The sequence below is a fragment of the Oncorhynchus nerka genome, linkage group LG11 (assembly GCF_034236695.1).
Source record: "Oncorhynchus nerka isolate Pitt River linkage group LG11, Oner_Uvic_2.0, whole genome shotgun sequence".
Classification (NCBI taxonomy): domain Eukaryota; kingdom Metazoa; phylum Chordata; class Actinopteri; order Salmoniformes; family Salmonidae; genus Oncorhynchus; species Oncorhynchus nerka.
In genome coordinates, this window is record NC_088406.1 from 25,567,866 (window position 1) to 25,592,508 (window position 24,643).

General features: G+C 44.2%; 1 protein-coding gene across 1 annotated transcript; it reads right to left on the reverse strand.

Annotated features, from left to right (window-relative positions):
- Positions 1-24,528, reverse strand: prss59 (serine protease 59, putative). Its single transcript, XM_029672186.2, has 9 exons — positions 24,238-24,528; positions 23,901-24,091; positions 21,713-21,945; positions 18,005-18,140; positions 8,537-8,651; positions 5,410-5,617; positions 893-983; positions 557-759; positions 1-351 (listed from the first exon to the last, which is right to left on the reverse strand). Exons 1-9 carry the CDS (start codon positions 24,430-24,432, stop codon positions 239-241), a joined length of 1,485 nt encoding a protein of 494 aa, XP_029528046.2. The 5' UTR covers positions 24,433-24,528; the 3' UTR covers positions 1-238.
- Between the last annotated feature and the right edge of the window lie 115 nt (positions 24,529-24,643).

Consider the following 24,643-nt stretch of genomic DNA (forward strand, 5'->3'; position numbering starts at 1 on the left):
TATTGGGAAATACACTTTATTTTGAAAGAATTTACTGGAAGAGGATAGCGTAAATCAAATCGGATTCATCTCTTAAAAGTTGTATTTGTCATGTACAAGGAAACAACATTACATTGATATAATCAATAGTCCGTACATCCTTATAGCATAGTCACTATTGTACAACTGTGGTCATTTCCTTTCTCCAAACAAACATAAATCCTTATCCTTCAGCCTGATTGGCCACTGTGGCTGTCTCTCACTTCTCCTTCAGCCACTTCTGTAGGAGCTGGAAGACGTGTTCCCGAGCCAGGGTCAGCTGGGGGAGATCCTCAGCTCTGGCAGGGTACATGTTGGCACAGTGGGCTGTTCCTGGATCAGAGTGAGTGATTTTATATATATATATATATATATATATATGAGAGAGAGATTGCTGTTATACAGTGACATGACACAGCTGCTCTCTTGATATCGTCCTGTACAAAGCATTTGTCAGATATTGAAAGGACCTGAATGTAGTCACAAGACACCATAGACATCAGTTGAAGGATAGAACGGACCAACGTTGAGCCCTCACCCTTTATGAAGATGGCAGGGAGGTCATCTGAGATGCTAGAGGTGATGCCCAAGGCATGCCAGGGGTCGATGGAACCGTTGGGGAAAACAATTCTGGTGGCACGGATGTTGTAGCTGCCGTAGTTCTCATTGGTCTGGTCTATTCCAGCGTAGAGTGTCTTGGCGCTGATGTTGAAAATGTCCTGACACTGTTCCACATGGTACCTGCCAGAGAGGGAAGGGATGGAAAGAGAAAGGAGAGGCACCCATTGATCCAGTTATTCCACAGAGAGACATTCCTTCAATAGTACACACACACCTGGAGGAGAATACTTGTCAGCATTAAATAAGTACTCACTGGAGGCCAAAGCCACCGAAGGGCTGGTTAGGAGAATCAGTGGTCTGGAAGTAACCAAACTCAGTGCAGGTCTGGTATGTCCACTGTCTCCCTGGATACACAGAGATACATACAGTGGGGCAAAAAGTATTTAGTCAGCCACCAATTGTGCAAGTTCTCCCACTTAAAAATATGAGAGAGGCCTGTCATTTTCATCATAGGTGCACTTCAACTATGACAGACAAAATTAGAAAAAAAATCCAGAAAATCACATTGTAGGATTTTTAATGAATTTATTTGCAAATTATGGTGGAAAAATAAGTATTTGGTCACCTACAAACAAGCAAGATTTCTGGCTCTCACAGACCTGTAACTTCTTCTTTAATAAGAGGCTCCTCTGTCCTCCACTCGTTACCTGTATTAATGGCACCTGTTTGAACTTGTTATCAGTATAAAAGACACCTGTCCACAACCTCACAGTCACACTCCAAACTCCACTATGGCCAAAACCAAAGAGCTGTCAAAGGACACCAGAAACAAAATTGTAGACCTGCACCAGGCTGGGAAGACTGAATCTGCAATAGGTAAGCAGCTTGGTTTGAAGAAATCAACTGTGGGAGCAATTATTAGGAAATGGAAGACATACAAGACCACTGATAATCTCCCTCGATCTGGGGCTCCACGCAAGATCTCAACCCGTGGGGTCAAAATGATCACAAGAACGGTGAGCAAAAATCCCAGAACCACACGGGGGGACCTAGTGAATGACCTGCAGAGAGCTGGGACCAAAGTAACAAAGCCTACCATCAGTAACACACTACGCCGCCAGGGACTCAAATCCTGCAGTGCCAGTATCCCCCTACTTATTAAGCCAGTACATGTTCAGGCCCGTCTGAAGTTTGCTAGAGAGCATTTGGATGATCCAGAAGAAGATTGGGAGAATGTCATATGGTCAGATGAAACCAAAATATAACTTTTTGGTAAAAACTCAACTCTTTGTGTTTGGAGGACAAAGAATGCTGAGTTGCATCCAAAGAACACCATACCTACTGTGAAGCATGGGGGTGGAAACATCATGCTGTGGGGCTGTTTTTCTGCAAAGGGACCAGGATGACTGATCCGTGTAAAGGAAAGAATGAATGGGGCCATGTATCGTGAGATTTTGAGTGAAAACCTCATTCCATCAGCAAGGGCAATGAAGATGAAAGGTGGCTGGGTCTTTCAGCATGACAATGATCCCAAACAGACCGCCCGGGCAACAAAGGAGTGGCTTCGTAAGAAGCATTTCAAGGTCCTGGAGTGGCCTAGCCAGTCTCCAGATCTCAACCCCATAGAAAATCTTTTGAGGGAGTTGAAAGCCTGTGTTGCCCAGCAACAGCCCCAAAACATCACTGCTCTAGAGGAGATCTGCATGGAGGAATGGGCCAAAATACCAGCAACAGTGTGTAAAAACCTTGTGAAGACTTACAGAAAATGTTTGACCTCGGTCATTGCCAACAAAGGGTATATAACAAAGTATTGAGATAAACTTTTGTTATTGACCAAATACTTATTTTCCACCATAATTTGCAAATAAATAAATAAAAAATCCTACAATGTGATTTTCTGGATTTTTTTCTCTCGTTTTGTCTGTCATAGTTGAAGTGTACCTATGATGAAAATTACAGGCCTCTCTCATCTTTTAAGTGGGAGAACTTGCACAATTGGTGCCCCACTGTACATACATACATACATACACTGCCTATGGAAAGTATTCAGACCCCTTGACTTTTTCCTACGTTTTGTTAGGTTACAGACTTATTCTCAAATTGATCAAATTGTTATTTTTCCTCATCAATTCACACACACACACACACACACACACACACACACACACACACACAAAGCAAAAAAAACAGTTTAGACACTTACTAATTTATTTGTAAATATTAAACATGTAAATATTACATTTACACAAGTATTCAGATCCTTACTCAGTACTTTGTTGAAGCACCTTTGGCAGCAATTACAGCTTCATGTCTTCTTGGGTATGATGCTACAAGCTTGACACACCTGTATTTGGAGAGTTTCTCCCATTCTTCTCTGCTGATCCTCTCAATCTCTGTCAGGTTGGATGGGGAGCGTTACTGCACAGCTATTTTCAGGTCTCTCCAGAGATGTTCGATCGGGTTCAAGTCCGGGCTCTGGCTGGGACATTCAGAGACTTGTCCTGAAGCCACTCCTGTGTGGTCTTGGCTGTGTGCTTAGGGTCGTTGTCCAGTTGGAAGGAGAACCGTCGCCCCCATCTGAGGTCCTGAGCAGGTTTTCATCAAGGATCTCTCTGTACTTTTCTTCTTTCATCTTTGCCTCGATCCAGACTAGTCTCCCAGTCCCTGCCGGTGGAAAACATCCCCACAGTATGAGGCTGCCACCACCATGCTTCATGGTAGGGACGGTGCCAGGTTTCCTCCAAACGTGACACTTAGCATTCAGGCCAAATAGTTAAATATTGGTTCCATTAGACCAGAGAATCTAGTTTCGCATGGTCTGAGAGTCTTAAGTGCCTTTTGGCAAACTCCAATTGGGCTGTCATGTGTATATTATTGAGGAGTGGCTTCCGTCTGGCCACTCTACCATAAAGACCTGATTGGTGCTGCAGAGATGGTTGTCCTTCTGGAAGGTTCTCCAACCTCCACAGAGGAACTCTAGAGCTCTGTTAGAGTGACAATCGGGTTCTTGGTCACCTCCCTGACCAAGGCCCTTGTCCCCTGATTGCTCAGTTTGGCCGGGTGGCCAGCTCTAGGAAGAGTCTTGGTGGTTCCAAACTTCTTCCATTTAAGAATGATGGAGGCCACTGTGTTATTGGGGACCTTCAATACTACAGAAATGTTTTGGTACCCTTCCTCAGATCTGTGCCTCAACACAATCCTGTCTCGGGGGCTCTATGGACAATTCATTCGACCTCATGGCTTGGTTTTTGCTTTGACATGCACTGTCAACTGTGGGACCTTATATAGACAGGTGTGTGCCTTTCCAAATCATGTCCAATCAATTGAATTTACCACAGATGGACTCCAATCAAGTTGTAGAAACATGTCAAGGATGGTCAATGGAAACAGGATGCACCTGAGCTCAATTTCGAGTCTCATAGCAAAGGGTATGAATACTTGCAAATAAGATATTTATGTTTTTTATTGAAAAAATGTCTAAAAACCTGTTTTCGCTTTGTCATTATGGGGTATTGTGTGTACATTTCTGAGGACATTTTTTTATTTAATAAATTTTAGAATAGGCTGTAACGTAACAAAATGTGGAAAAAGTCAAGGGGTCTGAATATTTTCGGAAGGCACTGTACATATAGTAGGGTCCAATCAACACTGTCAGTTACAGTATATTTAGTTATATAATAATAATTTGTATGTACATCTCTGGTGACTTCATCTTGTCTGATTCACTAGAGCAAATATGTGTCTCACTAGAACAAATGTTATCTTTCAACTTCATTGCTTAAATTACATAGTAATACCACAAGACTTGAATGACAGGTTAAGTTGTCAAAAATAATTTGAGGGAAAAACTATTTACTGTTCAAATGCACTGTTTTGTGCCTTTGAGCAAAGACAAAGAAAGGAAAGAAAGAGGGAGCAAAGTTACCAGGAAGAGAGGGAGAGAGAAGGGAAAAGTGGGTGGTTTACAGAAGCTCCGGGCGGCTCTTTAAAAGCTCACTTCCTGTCCCAGTGATCCCCACTGAACCAATAAGCCCTCCCAGCCAAGGAAACTATCCCTGGGAACCACAGCCACAGCCAAAGGCCAGAGCACAACATGGAAACTGGTTGAACATTATTACTAACCGAACACAACCTATGACAGGGCTCTAACCAACATTCTAGATCAGAGGATATAGAGAGACAACACTATCCACTGTAAAACTAAAAGGAATATATGTCAAATTCCTGTCTTAGCAAATGCACTCACGCACACGCAGACAAACAAACACACATGTACGCACACAACCCCACCGTCAAGCAGTATAACAAGGAGGGATCTTTCTTTAATGCTGAATAACACTATTAAAAGTGTATAAAACACACTTTACACGCTGCAGAGGCAACAGGAGCCAAACCTGCTCTAGCTCCAGCCCATCACTTGTACTCTTCATTTTCTTCACAAAACATATAGCATGAGATAGTCCATTGAAATGTTGTGTACGGTGATCACCATTCAAATTTAGCAAAGCAAATAATTGTGCAAATAGCAATGTAAATAAAAGCATTATGGACAAGGATCCCCTGGACCAGTATTGAGTGACGGTCTCAGTTAACCAGTGTTAACTGCTGATAAAGCAGGTTTGGCTTCTTCTGTCCCTTGGCATTGTACAGAGTTGTTGTTTTTTAGGACATTGACATACATCCCCAGAGAGATGCTCTACCCCTTCACCACTCCAACCCCTCTCCCACTATGGGATCCTTTGCCCCTCACATCCCTCGGCTTAGGGTCCTTTGCCCCTCTCCTCCTGCACCTCCCCCGCAGTGCAGTCCTTTGCCCCTCTACCCCCTCACCTCCCCCACCGTGGGGTCCGCTATAGGATGTGTTCCTGAGGTCCTGAAGGTTAGCGTTGTAGGTGAGGTCTTTAACACAGGGCTTAAGAAGGTGGGTAATGGTTCTGAGGCGAACAAAAGCAGCGAAGCGGTAGTAGGGGTCTCCCAGAGAGGCATCGGACATCACACCACACACAGTCTTAATGGTGCAGTTCGTGTCCAACACAGGCTGCAATGACACAACATCATGGTTACTCACTATAACTGTGGGTGGAAGTCTGTAGATTCTCATTGACTACCGCTGTCTATCTACAGTACCAGTTAAAAGTTTGGACACACCTACTCATTCCAGGTTTTTAAAATTTGTTACTATTTTCTACAATGTAGAACAATAGTGAAGACATTAAAGGCTGTCATCATGGCAAAGGGTTTAACACTTTTTTGGTGACTACATGATTCCATATGTGTTATTTCATAGTTTTGATGTCTTCAATATTATTCTACAATGTAGAAAATAGTACAAATTAAAGAAAAACCCTTGAATGAGTTGGTGTGTCCAAACCTTTGACTGGTACTGTACTTCACTGGTATCATACAGAGCTACACATTTCTACTAAGTATGCTAAGCAGCTAAGGTACACGTGAGATCTTTAGTTAGTTACATATTTACTACAACTGGGTTCGACACAGCTGAAAAATGAACCCCACCTGTGACCATCACAAGAAGACATGTCTATGTTTGGATCTCTGCTATATTAAGTTAATACATGGAAAAATAATAACCTTATAAACATTGTTTCATAAGATTACATAATTTCCTTCCTATTTTATGAGCCACACATTGCTCAACCATGCAGGGGTATTAGATTATCGGGTTAGATTACACCCCCCCTATCTGCTTTACTCCCTATACAAATTCCTCAATGGTACCTGAACCCCCAGCCCCTATCCATCCCTCTGGGCGCTGGAGCCAACCAATCACTTTATTAGTGTGTTGTTCTGTGGAGTTCATACAAAACCACTCCTTTTAAAGCAGCTCTCTGCTCTGAGGCCAGGAAACTGGAGCCTGTCTGAATCCAAAGGCTCTTTTGTGCCCTTTTTCCACATTATTGGTAATTGGACTCACATCTCCACCGGCAACAAGCCACAGAGAGAATCGCCATGGTGACCACAAAAGACCCCTGGGAAAATGGTCAGATCTCTAAGCTCAGACCCCCCCCTCTGGCCTCCCTTCCTGAGGTAAAGACAGACACTACTTGGTTATGAGAGGGGTCACGGTTTCGGATAGGGGTGCATTAAAGCCCAGAGAACCGCCAGGAGAGCCTCTTTTCTGGGCCACAACCCTGGGCCTCTCGCTTTGGAAGAATTGCGGTTTTATTTCCTCCCTTGGGCTTCAGCTTTGAGCTACCTGTCCCTTCTTCCTCAACCCCATTTCCAGTGGTGTAAAGTACGAAAGTTAAATTACTTGAAAGTATTCCTTAAATAGTTTTTTAAATGTATCTGTACTTTACTATTTATATTTTGACTACTGTAACTTTACTACATTCCTAAAGATTTTGTAATTTTTTTTTTTACCTTTATTTTACTAGGCGAGTTAGTTAAGAACAAATTCTTATTTTTAATGACTGCCTAGGAACAGTGTGTTAACTGCCATGTTCAGGGGCAGAATGACAGATTTTTACCTTGTCAGTTCGGGGATTTGATCTTGCAACCTTTCGGTTACTAGGGTAACCGATGTGAAAATGGCTAGCTAGTTAGCGGTGGTGTGCGCTAATAGTGTTTCAATCGGTGACGTCACTCGCTCTGAGACCTTGAAGTAGTTGTTCCCCTTGCTCTTCAAGGGCCGTGTCTTTTGTGGCGCGATGGGTAACGATGCTTTGAGAGTGGCTGTTGTTGATGTGTACAGAGGGTCCCTGGTTCGAGCCCAGGTAGGGGCGAGGAGAGTGATGGAAGCTATACACTAGTCCAATGCTCTAACCACTAGGCTACCTGCCGCCCCGATGTATTTTCAGTGCTGGAAAAAGTACTCAATTGTCATACTTAGAAAATAACTTAAGTTAAAGTGAAAATCACCCAGTAAAATACTACTTGAGTCTAAAAGTATTTGATTTTAAATATACTTAAGTATCAAAGGTAAAACTGTAAATAATTTCAAATCCTTTATATTAAGCAAACCAGACAGCACCATTTTCTTGTGTTTTCAATTTATGGATCGCCAGAGGAACACTCCAACACTCAGACATAACTTACAAATGAAACATTTGCGTTTGTGAGTCTGCCAGATCATAGGCAGTGGGACTGACCAATGATCTTCTCTCGATAAGTGAGTGAATTGGACAATTTTTCTGTCCTGCTAAGTATGAAAAATGTAACGAGTACTTTTGGGTGTCAGGGAAAATGTATAAAATCTTATTATTTTTTTAAAAGTAAAAAGTACATTATTTTCTTTAGGAATGTAGTGAAGTAAAAGTAGTCAAAAATATAAATAGTAAATTAAAGTACAGATACCCCCAAAAAACGACTTAAGTAGTACTTTAAAGTATTTATTACTTAAGTACTTTACACCACTGTGTACTTTTTACTCCATACATTTTCGCTGACACCCAAAAGTTCAATTTTGAATGAATAGCAGGACAGGAAAATGGTCTAATTCATACACTTATCAAGAGAACATCCCTGGTCATTCCTGCTGCCTCTGATCAGGTGGACTCACTAAGCACATGCTTCATTTTTAAACGATATCTTAGTGTTGGAGCGTGCCCCTGGCTATCCATAAATTTAAAACACAAGAAAACAAGGCTGTCTGGTTTGATTAATATAAGAAATGTTAAATGATTTATACTTTAACTTTTGATACTTAAGTATATTTTAGCAATTACATTTACTTTTAATACTTCAGTAAATTTAAAAGTAAAGACTTTTAGACTTTTACTCAATTAGTATTTTACTGGGTAACTATCACTTTTACTTGAGTCATTATCTATTATTGCATCTTTACTTTTACTAAAGTATGACAATTGGGTACTTTTTCCACCACTGCCCCTTTGAGCCCCAAACTACCCTAATCCTGACACAAAATGGTTCCTCTCCTAGGTCAACCAGGCTCCTTATACCCTGAAATGACATACTGTCCACAAACCTCTCTTACCTCAAATTCTCTATTGTCATTGTTGTATTGGACTGTGTTCATAATGTTGTCTGCCAGGGCATCTAGGATGTATGCCCGGTCCTTCTCTGACTGGATCTGCAGTTTTGAACATAAACTGAGAGACAGAGAATGAAAGAGTGAGAGTGAGCGAGAGAGAAAGTGAGCTGTGTTATAGAGGCCGAGGGCCACTGCTGATGACAGTATAGAGTATACACATTCATGGAACTAGTCCTCTGTATAAGTAAGCCTGGCACGCAAACAACCTCATCTTATACACTAGGTCACTATTGTTCTGTTTTAGAGTCCATTTGACACTCACATTAGCTCACTCCTTTCTATCTAGTCATTTTTGTACAAGCGGAAAGGAGCCCCAAGGTACTCCTGACGCTTACAGTATATACATCAGTGGAGGAAGTGGAAGACCATCCTCCTCAGTGAATTTTTTTAATTTCACCTTTATTTAACCAGGTAGGCTAGTTGAGAACAAGTTCTCATTTGCAACTGTGACCTGGCCAAGATAAAGCAAAGCAGTTCGACACATACAACACAGAGTTACACATGGAATAAACAAACATACAATAATACAGTAGAAAAGTCTATATACAGCATGATCAATTTACAAAAATAGTTTTAAAAAAATCATATTTAAAAATGTATCCTTTTTAGATAAAACTATGCTAAATATATTCCATGTCACCAAATAATTGATTAAAATACACTGTTTGCAATGAAGGGAACTTCAGTAACTTCAACAGCACTGTCTGGGCTAGCACCATGGTGTAGCCGGAGGACAGCTAGCTACATTGACTTTAATACAAAACCTAGGAGGCGGGTAGGCCTCACCCCCTTCCATAGACATACACACCCCAGGGCTCTGTTCTAGGCCCTCTCCTATTCTCGCTATACACCAAGTCACTTGGCTCTGTCATAACCTCACATGGTCTCTCCTATCATTGCTATGAAGACGACACACAATTAATCTTCTCCTTTCCCCCTTCTGATGACCAGGTGGCGAATCGCATCTCTGCATGTCTGGCAGACATATCAGTGTGGATGACGGATCACCACCTCAAGCTGAACCTCGGCAAGACGGAGCTGCTCTTCCTCCCGGGGAAGGACTGCCCGTTCCATGATCTCGCCATCACGGTTGACAACTCCATTGTGTCCTCCTCCCAGAGCGCTAAGAACCTTGGCGTGATCCTGGACAACACCCTGTCGTTCTCAACTAACATCAAGGCGGTGGCCCGTTCCTGTAGGTTCATGCTCTACAACATCCGCAGAGTACGACCCTGCCTCACACAGGAAGCGGCGCAGGTCCTAATCCAGGCACTTGTCATCTCCCGTCTGGATTACTGCAACTCGCTGTTGGCTGGGCTCCCTGCCTGTGCCACTAAACCCCTACAACTCATCCAGAACGCCGCAGCCCGTCTGGTGTTCAACCTTCCCAAGTTCTCTCACGTCACCCCGCTCCTCCGCTCCCTCCACTGGCTTCCAGTTGAAGCTCGCATCCGCTACAAGACCATGGTGCTTGCCTACGGAGCTGTGAGGGGAACGGCACCTCAGTACCTCCAGGCTCTGATCAGGCCCTACACCCAAACAAGGGCACTGCGTTCATCCACCTCTGGCCTGCTCGCCTCCCTACCACTGAGGAAGTACAGTTCCCGCTCAGCCCAGTCAAAACTGTTCGCTGCTCTGGCCCCCCAATGGTGGAACAAACTCCCTCACGACGCCAGGACAGCGGAGTCAATCACCACCTTCCGGAGACACCTGAAACCCCACCTCTTTAAGGAATACCTAGGATAGGATAAAGTAATCCTTCTCACCCCCCCTTAAAAGATTTAGATGCACTACTGTTCCACTGGATGTCATAAGGTGAATGCACCAATTTGTAAGTCGCTCTGGATAAGAGCGTCTGCTAAATGACTTAAATGTAAATGTAATACATGGTAATTATGACCACTTCCGGAGGACGTCCTCCAACCAATAAATGCTTTTGCAGTATGAACTGACATGTTGTCAGACTGACAGAAGGAAATACTTGACCCAACCCGTCAGTTAGGTTTAAGATAACAGGTTAAAACAACGTAATAATTCCATACAGAAGCGTTCGAAAATAAATTCATTGGACTCTGCGCCGGAGTGAAAATGACAGCGTGAATGGAAGCAGTACAGAAGTTCGCCATCAAAGTGTAAAATGAACACAATCGTATTGAATTTCAGCTAACTGCTCAGAAAACACATAGCATACACTGTTTTACTGTCATTTTAATAATTTAAACGTTTTTCTAATTCTCAAAAGCCAATGTATTACTTGATTTTCCGAAAACTGGTTAACTTTTCAATGCTGATCCTGTAGAATCAGCCACGGCGCTGGTGCAATGAGTGTGTTTATTTTTGAACGTTCCGCATGGATTTATTATGTTGTTTTAGCCTGTATTTTTTCGACCTAGCCTGTCAGCTTAATATAACCAGGATATTACACGGATCCCTCACACCCATAACCAGGGGATAATGAAGTCGTTCGTCATGGTGACAGTGATTGGGTTGAAGGGGGCTGCCTAGGGGTTATAGTGTGGCGTAGGGCTGGCACAATTACCGTGTAACCGACGTTTATGGATGAAGACCAGCATGAAAATAAAATAACCGCCATAACATTTTTATTAAAAATATGAACAGCTGAATGAACACGGGACAGCTGGGCATTAGTGTGGTTAAGTCCGTTTCTGCTGTAACATGGACTCTTAACAATGTGATTAAACTTTGTTGCTCCTTTCTGAAACAAGCAAGGGGTTGCAGCAAATGAGTCTTCGGTTGCATAGGTAACACCCCCCTCTCTGCAGCAGAAGCACATATAGGGTGCATATACCCTGGTTATCTACTCCGATTTCAGAGCACTCTCGCCTGAGTGTGCAGAGCGCAGAATAACTGATGAATTTGCGAACGCTCAACGCCGGTTGTATATTGCCGGTGCCAGTAAACGTCAGCAAAAAAAGTGTAATTCAATTGCCACCATCACAGTTAGTCACAAACGCTCTGGATAACATGAAAACAGCCTAACCAGCTCTGCTAGGGCGAGTAAAAAGGTGTTCTCTCATTTGTGCCTGGAAGTAGCCAGCCAGCTAGCCAGTTAGCTTGGGTGCTTGACTGACGTTGTGAGGTAAGAGCGCTCGGATCAACCCTACTTCTCAATCAGAGCGTCCAGTGAGTGCTCTGAACATTCAGAGAGCGAAACGCTCTGAATTTACAAACGGACAATCTGACAGCTCTCTGAATTTACAAATGGACAATCTGACAGCTCTCTGAATTTACAAACGGACAATCTGACAGCTCTCTGAATTTACAAACGGACAATCTGACAGCTCTCTGAATTTACAAAAGGACAATCTGACTGTGCTCTGAATTTACAAACGGACAATCTGACAGCTCTCTGAATTTACAAACGGACAATCTGACAGCTCTCTGAATTTACAAAAGGACAATCTGACTGTGCTCTGAATTTACAAAAGGACAATCTGACTGTGCTCTGAATTTACAAAAGGACAATCTGACTGTGCTCTGAATTTACAAAAGGACAATCTGACTGTGCTCTGAATTTACAAAAGGACAATCTGACTGTGCTCTGAATTTACAAAAGGACAATCTGACTGTGCTCTGAATTTACAAAAGGACAATCTGACTGTGCTCTGAATTTACAAAAGGACAATCTGACTGTGCTCTGAATTTACAAAAGGACAATCTGACTGCGCTCTGAATTTACAAAAGGACAATCTGACTGCGCTCTGAATTTACAAACGTCCAGAGCGCACTCTGAGCGCCTTCTGGCACTCCAGATTGAATTCACAAACATACCCAGAAATAGAATGAATAGAACGGGCTTGGAACCTCTAACCCTGGCAATTTGACTGGTAAACTCATCATTACACTCGTAATGGCTGCCTGGTATTGTGATGTAATAATTTCTTTGGCAATGTAGAATGTTCATTCAAATTATGTTAACCAATGTGGCCCATGCAATGGAATGTCATTTTTGTAATGTCAGTTAAATTGAATCAACAAATCATGCACATATTGATGAGTACACTTCCTGCTTTTACTTCCCCCAATGGCTGCCAGTCCACCCATTCTGCCATCATTGACTTGAATGGGGACGACCGTTCTATTCATTCTATTTAAGGAGCAGAGGAGGTAATGTGTTTTTTGTTGCTATTTAACATTGGGCTAGCAAATTACCATCATCCAAAAGCCCTAGAGGGTTGTTGTTTGTGTTGTCATTAGTCACCGCCCACAACAGCCTCAGTTCCACCCACTAGTTGAGGTCACATGTTGACTTTGGAAGTGACACGTGACAGAGCGACCTCAGGACAGAACTGTGACACGGTCTCTCAGAGGTATCTTGTGGTTAGAAAATAGGACAGACGGAGACATGGACTACATGTACATGTGTTTTTGTGTGCGCGCACTTGTACAGTGTGGTCAGGCGGCTGCCCAGACAAAGTCATGGTCTGTGTGTGTCAGTCTGACATCAGTAGCAGTTGCCAGACTAATAAAGCAGTCTCAGCCCACCGTGACCATACAGTCACTATGACAACCTGGAACAAGCACACAGAGAGCATGCAGTAATAAGAGACTGCCCCTAAAGCCAAAGACCAATGTGACCAAGGCATGCAGACATGCCACACAAACACTTAACTAAAACCCTTTCACTTTCAAGTCTACAAACACACCAATAAATGATACGATGACGGTTAAGAGGTTACCGGCTAGGGAGAGGTTAACAGGGAGAGGGAAAGGTTAAGAGGGAAAGGTTAAGAGGGAGAGGGAAAGGTTAACAGGGAGAGGGAAAGGTTAACAGGGAGAGGGAAAGGTTAAGAGGGAGAGGGAAAGGTTAAGAGGGAGAGGGAAAGGTTAACAGGGAGAGGGAAAGGTTAACAGGGAGAGGGAGAGGTTAACAGGGAGAGGGAGAGGTTAACAGGGAGAGGGAGAGGTTAACAGGGAGAGGGAAAGGTTAACAGGGAGAGGGAGAGGTTAACAGGGAGAGGGAAATGTTAAGAGGGAGAGGGAAAGGTTAAGAGGTTACCGGCTAGGGAGAGGTTAACAGGGAGAGGGAGAGGTTAACAGGGAGAGGGAGAGGTTAACAGGGAGAGGGAAAGTTAACAGGGAGAGGGAGAGGTTAACAGGAAGGGAAAGGTTAAGGGAGGGGAAGGTTAACAGGGAGAGGGAGAGGTTAACAGGGAGAGGGAGAGGTTAACAGGGAGAGGGAAAGGTTAGAGGTTAACAGGGAGAGGGAAAGGTTAACAGGGAGAGGGAAAGGTTAACAGGGAGAGGGAAAGGTTAACAGGGAGAGGGAAAGGTTAACAGGGAGAGGGAGAGGTTAACAGGGAGAGGGAAAGGTTAACAGGGAGAGGGAAAGGTTAAGAGAGAGAGGGAAAGGTTAAGAGGTTACCGGCTAGGGAGAGGTTAACAGGGAGAGGGAAAGGTTAAGAGAGGGAGGGAAAGGTTAAGAGGTTACCGGCTAGGGAGAGGTTAACAGGGAGAGAGGGAGGTTAAGAGGGAAAGGTTAAGAGGTTACCGGCTAGGGAGAGGTTAACAGGGAGAGGTTAACAGGGAGAGGGAAAGGTTAAGAGGTTACCGGCTAGGGAGAGGTTAACAGGGAGAGGGAGAGGTTAACAGGGAGAGGGAAAGGTTGAGAGGGAGAGGGAAAGGTTAAGAGGTTACCGGCTAGGGAGAGGTTAACAGGGAGAGGGAAAGGTTAAGAGAGAGAGGGAAAGGTTAAGAGGTTACCGGCTAGGGAGAGGTTAACAGGGAGAGGGAAAGGTTAACAGGGAGAGGGAAAGGTTAAGAGGTTACCGGCTAGGGAGAGGTTAACAGGGAGAGGGAAAGGTTGAGGTTAAGAGGTTACAGGGAGAACAGGGAGAGGGAGGTTAACAGGGAGAGGGAAAGGTTAAGAGGAAAAGGTTAAGAGGTTACCGGCTAGGGAGAGGTTAACAGGGAGATGGAAAGGTTAAGAGAAAGGGAAAGGTTAAGAGGTTACCGGCTAGGGAGAGGTTAACAGGGAGAGGGAGAGGTTACCAGGGAGAGGGAGAGGTTAACAGGGAGAGGGAAAGTTTAACAGGGAGAGGGAAAGGTTAAGAGGGAGAGGGAAAGGTTAAGAGGGAGAGGTTAACAGGGAGAGGGAAAGGTTAAGAGGGAGAGGGAAAGGTTAAGAGGGAGAGGGAGAGGTTAACAGGGAGAGGGAAAGGTTACCAGGGAGAGGGAGAGGTTAAGAGGGAGAGGGAAAGGTTAACAGGGAGAGGGAGAGGTTACCAGGGAGAGGGAGAGGTTAAGAGGGAGAGGGAAAGGTTAACAGGGAGAGGGAGAGGTTAACAGGGAGAGGGAAAGGTTAAGAGGGAGAGGGAGAGGTTAACAGGGAGAGGGAAAGGTTAAGAGGGAGAGGGAAAGGTTAAGAGGGAGAGGGAAAGGTTAAGAGGGAGAGGGAGAGGTTAACAGGGAGAGGGAAAGGTTAAGAGGGAAAGGTTAACAGGGAGAGGGAAAGGTTAAGAGGGAGAGGGAAAGGTTAAGAGGGAGAGGGAAAGGTTAAGAGGGAGAGGGAAAGGTTAACAGGGAGAGGGAAAGGTTAACAGGGAGAGGGAAAGGTTAACAGGGAGAGGGAAAGGTTAAGAGGGAAAGATTAAGAGGGAGAGGGAAAGATAAGAGGAACTGAATGAAGAGGTGGAGAGTGATTCCTTTGTCCGCCTGGAGCACCAATGCCTTTCAGAGAGACTATTGCCATGTCTAGACTTGACAGTTCTTGCAGCTTTAGTATTCTGATCGAATTTCGAACCAGTCATGCATCTACACCTACATTTAAATGCCCACAGTGTGCCCGAATTCCATTTTCCTGCATTATATGCCTGTATGGATTCTACAAAACGGTAGAATAGGCAAAATAGCATTGCTTGCTGGCTAGCTACAGTATTTAGCAGCTACAGTATTTAGCTACTGCTGATGGCCTCTATAGCTAGCAAGCAATGCTAAAGGGATTGCATACGGGTGAGCATAACTATAGCCCCCAAATGTTTAAAAAAAATAATAAACTCAGCAAAAAAAGAAACCCCTTTTTCAGGACCCGGTCTTTCAAAGATAATTCGTAAAAATCCAAATAACTTCAGATCTTCATTGTAAAGGGTTTAAACACCATTTCCCATGCTTGTTCAATGAACCATAAACAATTAATGAACATTCACCTGTGGAACGGTGCTTACAGACGGTAGGCAATTAAGGTCACAGTTATGAAAACTTAGGACACGAAAGAGGCCTTTCTACTGACTCTGAAAAACACCAAAAGAAAGATGCCCAGGGTCCCTGCATATCTGCATGAATGTGCCTTAGGCATTCTGCAAGGAGGCATGAGGACTGCAGATGTGGCCAGGGCAATAAATTGCAATGTCCGTACTGTGCGACGCCTAAGACCGCGCTATAGGGAGACAGGACGGACAGCTGATCGTTCTCACAGTGGCAGACCACGTGTAACAACACCTGTACAGTACATCACACCTGCGGGACAGATACAGGATGGCAACAACAACTGCCCGAGTTACACCAGGAAAGCACAATCCCTCCATCAGTGCTCAGACTGTCCGCAATAGGCTGAGAGAGGCTGGACTGAGGGCTTGTAGGCTTGTTGTAGTAAGGCAGGTCCTCACCAGACACCACCGGCAACAATGTCGCCTATGGGCACAAACCCACCGCCGCTGGACCAGACAGGACTGGCAAAAAGTGCTCTTCACTGACGAGTCGATGTTTTGTCTCACCAGGGGTGATGATCGGATTCTAGTTTATCGTCGAAGGAATGAGCGTTACACCGAGGCCTGTACTCTGGAGCGGTCTGGGCCGGTGTGTCACAGCTTCATCAGACTGCCTGCAATGACAACAAGCTCAGTCTCAATGCTGTGCGTTACAGGGAAGACATCCTCCTCCCTCATGTGGTACCCTTCCTGCAGGCTCATCCTGTCATGACCCTCCAACATGACAATGCCACCAGCCGTACTGCTCGTTCTGTGCGTGATTTCCTGCAAGACAGGAATGTCAGTGTTCTTCCATGGCCAGCGAAGCTCCCGGATCTCAATCCCATTGAGCACGTCTGGGACCTGAGTAGGAGATGCACTGCAGTACTTAATGCAGCTGGTGGCCACACCAGATACTGACTGTTACTTTTGATTTTGACCCCCCCCTTTGTTCAGGGACACATTATTCCATTTCTGTTATGTCTGTGGAACTTGTTCAGTTTATGTCTGTTGTTGAATGTTGTTATGTTCATACAAATATTTAACATGTTAAGTTTGCTGAAAATAAACGCAGTTGACAGTGAGAGGACATTTATTTTTTTGCTGAGTTTATTAGCTAGCTGGTTAGAATTTGAGGCCAGTACATATACTAGGAATGTTTTTCCTCCAACGACTTGCCTTGTTAAACAAAGGTTAAATAAACATATATAAAGAAAAGGTGCCTCTAGGTCCCAAAACACAAGCTTTCTGGAGACGCGGGTTCCTGTTGCCTGATTGCATCCAGACTGAGAAATCTGCACACAATGCATCCCTGACCACCTCCTGAAGTGGTCAGCCAGATTTGAACACAAAGCGACTTTTGTGCGTCTAGACCAGTCTTTTCAATGTGATCTTCGTATTCTGATAGTAGAAGTCGCAAAGTGTGAAGTGTAGACATTACCATTGAGACAGGATCGGATGCTATGGCATTCCAACAGATTCCAGTGCGTGCCCGACGTTCCGATATCTCAAGCTGCCAGTGCAGACATGGAAGGCCAAGAGAGATGAGCTGCAACCAGACCAATCTCACACCAGCACCCTCAACACACACACTTAGGACAGTTAGGAGAGGAGCTGGAGTGACTGGATCATTTCCTGCCACTTGACCCCAATATAATAACACACCTGTTTGTCCTCAGCCACACCACACACCTGTTCTGTGGTATTCGTCATTCTCTACTATGTAGTGATTCTTCTTACTGTAACTATTTTCTACTATTCCAGTAGATGAGAATAACTATTTGAGAGAGTGTATATGCTTGTGGTGTAACGACCCTCCTACTCTGTCTGCCGAATTCTTTCTCTTTGCTCTTGTTTTCCTTAATAGGATGTTGGTGGGCGGAGCCGGGAGGGTCGTCAGCGAAATGGGACACACCTGGGCCCGGGTGTGTCCCGGGGATAAATACACCTTTTCCCCATTCATTAAGGTGACTCTCTCCCTGAGACACTGTTTGATTTTGGTTGTGGCCAGTTTGTTTGTTTTGGCACATCTATGCATGCAACCACTCACTTACACACCATTGTTTATTGTATATAGGTTACTTCAGTTATTAAATATGTTTTTAAATATATCTCCACGTTGTCTCCCTTTTTGTTACGGGCTTTGATCCAGTTCGTGACAGTGGGCTATATTGTGAGAGGCGGGAAAAGAGGAGAGGTGTAGTACTTGAAATCTTTGGTGATGTTGTCGTAGTTGTTGGGGTCTTTGATGCGCTCCTGCAGGGTGTCAAAAGCCTTCTTTACCAGCAGGGGGCACTCTGGGTTCTCAGCTGCCAGGGCCCGCCACACCACCTCCAGGTACTCTGGGCAAAATGCAGAGAGAGACAACACACAGTTCAAACACAAGTCACTATGAACCAACACTATTTAAACAGAGCAAATAATATTTTGAGACAATATAAAGACATGGTGACTGTTCCAACAGCCAGTAAGTCATGTCATAATATATAATGAGTGGATTGTATTTATAGAACCCTTTCTGCCTCCAGTCTCTAAGTACCTCCCAAAGTCATACTTAAACAGTGCGTAGGAGTACTGTTCAAATAACCTGAACCTTATTTAGAATATCATACAGTGTTAAGAGTTGGAGTTTTCAAACATATTGTTGAAGTGTCTGCGTCCCAGTATGGACAGGCCAGCTCCATGTGTGGTTACCACAATAATAACCATATTATTTCAATGTTTATGACTTTCTAAAAATGATGATCTTTATAGTGGAAAAAGTGAGCCTTGCCTTCTGTGTTTGTGTATGTTGGTTGATCTCTAAATGTTCCCAGTCTCATCAAAAGAGGTCAGTGTGTGTTGTTATAGTTGTCCATATTCCAAGACACTGTTGCCTTGGTGACACCCTTGTCAAATCAAATCAACGTTTATTTGTCACGTGAACCGAATACAACTGGTGTGTAGACCTTACAGTGAAATGCTTACTTACAAGCTCTAACCAACAGTGTAAAAAAGGTATTAGGTGAACAATAGGTAAGTAAAGAAATAAAAACAACAGTAAAAAAAGACCGTGAAAAATAACAGTAGCGGGCCAATATACATGCACCGGTTAGTCAGGCTGATTGAGGTAGTATGTACATGTAGATATGGTTAAAGTGACTATGCATATATGATAAACAGAGAGTAGCAGAAGCGTAAAAGAGGGGTTGGCGGGTGGTGGGTGGCGGGACACAATGCAGATAGCGCGGGTAGCCATTTGATTACCTATTCAGGAGTCTTATGGCTTGGGGGTAAAACTGTTGAGAAGCCTTTTTGTCCTAGACTTGGCACTTGGTACCGCTTGCCATGCGGTAGTAGAGATAATAGTCTATGACTGGGGTGACTGGGGTCTTTGACAATTTTTAGGGCCTTCCTCTAACACCGCCTGGTGTAGAGGTCCTGGATGGCAGGCAGCTTAACCCCAGTGATGTACTGGGCCGTATGCACTACCCTCTGTAGTGCTTTGTGGTCGGAGGCCAAGTAATTGCCTTTCCAGGCAGTGATGCAACCAGTCAGGATGCTCTTGATGGTGCAGTTGCAGAACTTTTTGAGGATCTGAGGACCCATGCCAAATCTTTTTAGTTTCTTGAGGGGGAATAGGCTTTGTCGTGCCCTATTCACAACTGTCTTGGTGTGTTTGGACCATTCTAGTTGCTGGTGATGTGGACACCAAAGAACTTGAAGCTCTCAACCTTCTCCACTACAGCCCTGTCGATGAGAATGGGGGAGTGTTCGGTCCTCCTTTTCCTGTAGTCCACAATCATCTCCTTAGTCTTGGTTACATTGAGGGATAGGTAATTATTCTGGCACCACACGGCCAGGTCTCTGACCTCCTCCCTATAGGCTGTCCCGTCGTTGTCTGTGATCAGGCCTGTCACTGTTGTGTCGTCTGCAAACTTAATGATGGTCTTGGAGTCGTGCCTGGCCATGCAGTCGTGGGTGAACAAGGAGTACAGGAGGGGACTGAGCATGCACCACTTAGGGGCTCCAGTGTTGAGGATCAGTGTGGCAGATGTGTTGCTACCTACCCTCATCACCTGGGGGCGGCCCGTCCGGAAGTCCAGGATCCAGTTGCAGAGGGAGGTGTTTTAGTCCCAGGATCCTTAGCTTATTGATGAGCTTTGAGGCTACTATGGTGTTGAACGATGAGCTGTAGCCAATGAATAGCATTCTCACGTAGGTGTACCTTTTGTCCAGGTTGGAAAGGGCAGTGTGGAGTGCAATAGGGATTGCATCATCTGTGGATCTGTTTGGGCGGTATGCAAATTGGAGTGGGTAGAGGGTTTCTGGGATAATGGTGTTGATGTGAGCCATTACCAGCCTTTCAAAGCACTTCATGATTACGGACGTGAGTGCTACGGGTCTGTAGTCATTTAGGCAGGTTGCCTTCGTGTTATTGGGTACAGGGACTATGGTGGTCTGCTTGAAACATGTTGGTATTACAGACTCAATCAGGGACATATTGAAAATGTTAGTGTAGACACCTGCCAGTTGGTCTGCACATGCCCAGAGCACAGATCTTTGTAATCCGTCTGGCCCCACAGCCTTGTGAATGTTGGCCTGTTTAAAGGTCTTACTCACGTCGGCTACGGAGAGTGTGATCACACAGTCGTCCGGAACAGCTGATGCTCTCATGCATGTCTCAGTGTTGCTTGCCTCGAAGAGAGCATATAAATTATTTAGCTCATCTGGTAGGCGCGTGTCACTGGGCAGCTCGCCGCTGTGCTTCCCTTTGTAGTCTGTAATAGTTTGCAAGCCCTGCCACATAAGACGAGCGTCGGAGCCGGTGTAGTACGATTCAATCTTAGCCCTGTATTGATGCTTTGCCTGTTTGATATAGCAGGATTTTTAATAAGCTTCCGTGTTAGAGTCCCGCACCTTGAAAGTGGCAGCTCTACCCTTTAGCTCAGTGCGAATGTTGCCTGTAATCCATGGTTTCTGGTTGGGGTATGTACGTACAGTCACTGTTGGGACGACGTCCTCGATGCACTTATTGATAAAGCCAGTGACTGATGTGGTGTACTACTCAATGTGATCGGAAGAATCCCAGAACATGTCCCAGTCTGTGATAGCAAAACAGTCCTGTAGTTTAGCATCTGCTTCACCTGACCACTTTTTTATAGACCAAGTCACTGGTGCTTCCTGCTTTAATTTTTGCTTGTAAGCAGGAATCAGGAGGATATAATTGTGGTCGGATTTACCAAATGGAGGGCGAGGGAGAGCTCTTCCTCAAGAAACCAGTGAGACAATAGAAGAGAGAAAAGAAGAGAAAGCCAAAGACAACAACCTAGAGAGGACCCTTCACTCTTCCCCATCCACCACTATTCCTCTATCTGCCCTCCAGGGTATAACACTGACCATTATCCTCAACTCTAATATACATAGTAACCAGTGGAGGCTGCTGAGGGGAGGACGGATCATAATAATGGCTGGAATAGAGTCAATGGAATGCTATCAAACATATGGTTTCCATTGCCTCCATTCTAGCCATTACTATGAGCCGTCCTCCCCTCAGCAGCCTCCACTGATAGTGACAGCTCATAGTCAGTGCATGACTATTTCCAGTTCATTATTCCATCAAATGGATCTGGCTGGGGACTATATTCAGCAAGGTGAAACATTCAGAACATTGGGGTCTTCTGAAGTCCAGGCCAATCCAGGCTCAATCTTTTGTTATGCCTCTGCTGATTATTGAGTGATTTGCTTAAGTTTATTTCAGACAAATGTTAAAATGATTGAGACACCCTCCTCCAGGTATTCTGTAACACCCTGAAACTCCTGCAGGCAGAGTGACACTGGTCATGTAGAGGAAGAGAGATGGGGACTTGGACAAGCCTGAGAGAAAATTGACAGATCACTGAGAGAAAGGAGGATTACTGTGTGTTATTATTACCTGAGAAGTTTACCGTGGCGTGGAGAGGTGCGCTGCTTGCCACAGCAGCTTGAATCAGGTGGGGGTACTTGAGTCGGGACCAGGCTGCCAGCGCACCTGGGTATGACCCACCGAATGCCACCCACTTGCTGTTGGTCAAGCCCCGTTGTTTAGCGATGACAGTGCGGAAGTGAGCCAGGTCGGCCAGAGCTTGTTGACTGCTGAGGAACCGCAGGTTCTCTGTGCTCAGGTCACTGTGAGGGACAAGACAGAAAAGGGGCTAATCAAGTCAGGAAGAAACCAGTTTGAGAGCCTCACTCAACACCTGGTTGACTATTTCTATACTCTGTATGAACGACACGTCATTCAATCCCACTAGATTCTTTGAACTAGCCAGATACAAATAATAACATATATCCTTCAGTTAAATGAGATTCATATTGAGAGAGCACAGGACACTGCTGGACAGGGGTGCTCACCTTTCAATTGAACTCTGTCCCCTAGAGGTTATTTGATGAAGAACAGCCACCGTAATATAGTGATACAAGCGCATTTAAAATGACAAGAAATATCTAAACATACATAAAACCATCCCATATACAGCACCAGTCAAAAGTTTGGCCACTCCTGCTAATTCAAAGGTTTTTCTTTATTTTTTACTATTTTCTACATTGTAGAATAATATTGAAGACATCAAAACTATGAAATAACACGTAAGGGATCATGTAGTCACCAAAAAAATGTTAAACAAATCTAAATATATTTTATATTTGAGATAATTCAAAGTAGCCACACTTTGTCTTGACGACAGCTTTGCACACTCTTGGCATTCTCTCAACCAGCTTCATGAGGTAGTCACCTGGAATGCATTTCAATTAACAGGTGTGCCTTCTTAAAAGTTCATTTGTGGAATTTCTTTCCTTCTTAATGCATTTGAGCCAATCAGTTGTGTTGTGACAAGGTAGGGCTGGTATACAGAAGATAGCCCTATTTGATAAAAGACCAAGTCCATATTATGGCAAGAACAGCTCAAATAAGCAAAGAGAAACAACAGTCCATCATTACTTTAAGACATGAAGGTCAGTCAATACGGAACATTTCAAGAACTTCTTCTAGTGCAGTCGCACTTGTGCTGCCTCTCATGAGCTGGCTCTCATGATGAAACTGGCTCTCATGAGGACCGCCACAGGAAAGGAAGACCCAGAGTTACCTCTGCTACAGAGGATACGTTCATTAGAGTTAACAGCCTCAGAAATTGCAGCCCAAATAAATGCTTCACAGAGTTCAAGTAACAGACACATCTAAACATCAACTGTTCCGAGGAGACTGTGTGAATCAGGCCTTCATGGTCAAATTGCTGCAACAAAAAAAACACTACTAAAGGACACCAATAAGAAGAAGAGACTTGCTTGGGCCAAGAAACATGAGCAATGGACATTAGACTGGTGGAAATCTGTCCTTCGGTCTGATGAGTCCAAATGTGAGATTTTTGGTTCCAACCGCTGTTTCTTTGTGAGACGCAGAGTAGGTGAACGGATTATCTCCGCATGTGTGGTTCCCACCGTGAAGCATGGAGGAGGTATGATGGTGTGGGGTGCTTTGCTGGTGACACAGAGTGATTTATTTAGAATTCAAGGCACACCTAACCAGCATGGCTACCACAGCATTCTGCAGCGATACGCCATCCCATCAGTTTTTTTCCTCATCAATCTACACACAATACCCCATAATGACAAAGCAAAAACAGGTTTGTTTTTTAACAGGACAATGACCCAACACACCTACAGGCTGTGTAAGGGCTATTTGACCAAGAAGGAGAGTGATGGAGTGCTGCATCAGCCTGGCCTCCATAATCACCCGACCTCAACCCAATTGGTTTGGGATGAGTTGGGCCACAGAGTGAAAGAAAAGCAGATAAGCATATGTGGGAACTGTTGGAAAAGCATTCCAGCTGAAGCTGGTTGAGAGAATGCCAATAGTGTGCAAAGCTGTCATCAAGGCAAAGGGTGGCTACTTTGAAGAATCTAAAATATATTTTGATTTGTTTAACACTTGTTTGGTTACTACATGATTCCATGTGTGTTATTTCATAGTTTTGATGTCTTAACTATTATATTTTACAATGTAGAAAATAGTAAAAATAAAGAAAAACACTTGAATGAGTAGGCGTCCAAACTTTTGACTGATACTGTATATTTAAAAAACTTACAATGTGGGACGACTGTCGCCGTAGAAACGATGCTCTACCATAAGGCAGAGGGCGCCGAGCTTCTTGGCATAAGTAAGCCAGGTCGACCCAGGGTTCATGGCCATCCATCCGGCGTTGATTGGACCTTCTCCGCCGATCATCAAAAACACCGGTCCTCCAGCTCTGTAGTGCGTCTCAGTTACAAGGAATTTCTGGAAATGTAATAAACGGTATGTTGTGTTATGCATGAACTAACAGACTTGATTACGCCTAGACAGTAGACAGAACAACTAACAGGTAACTGATATCTCCATATACTGCAGTGCGAATAAGAATATAATAAAATGACAGAACTTACTTGATTCCACACTCGACTGTCTGCACCGTTGAAGTGGTCCAGTTTTTGCGTAATCCATTGCTCCTGAAAGACAGGTTTGCCTTTTCCCTTCTGCACATCATTAGAAGATGTATCTATTTCTATGAATTTTCTGTTACCGTAACAAGGGACACACAGACATGCTAAAGTAAAAACTATGAGCGCTTGAAAAGCCATGTTGACGGGCTGGGAAAAACTAACAAGGAAAGATCATAGAAACTTGAAAGTACTCTTTTGGAAATAGAAAGACACGTGATATTTGTTTACGTGATCATGTGAATGTTTTTTTTCTTATTTGTGTACGTGCCAACTTTGGATATACTAAGTGCTGCCATCTATCGTCGTGGGGTTAAGAGTAGGGATTGGTGCAATATTATTCCCGCATAGC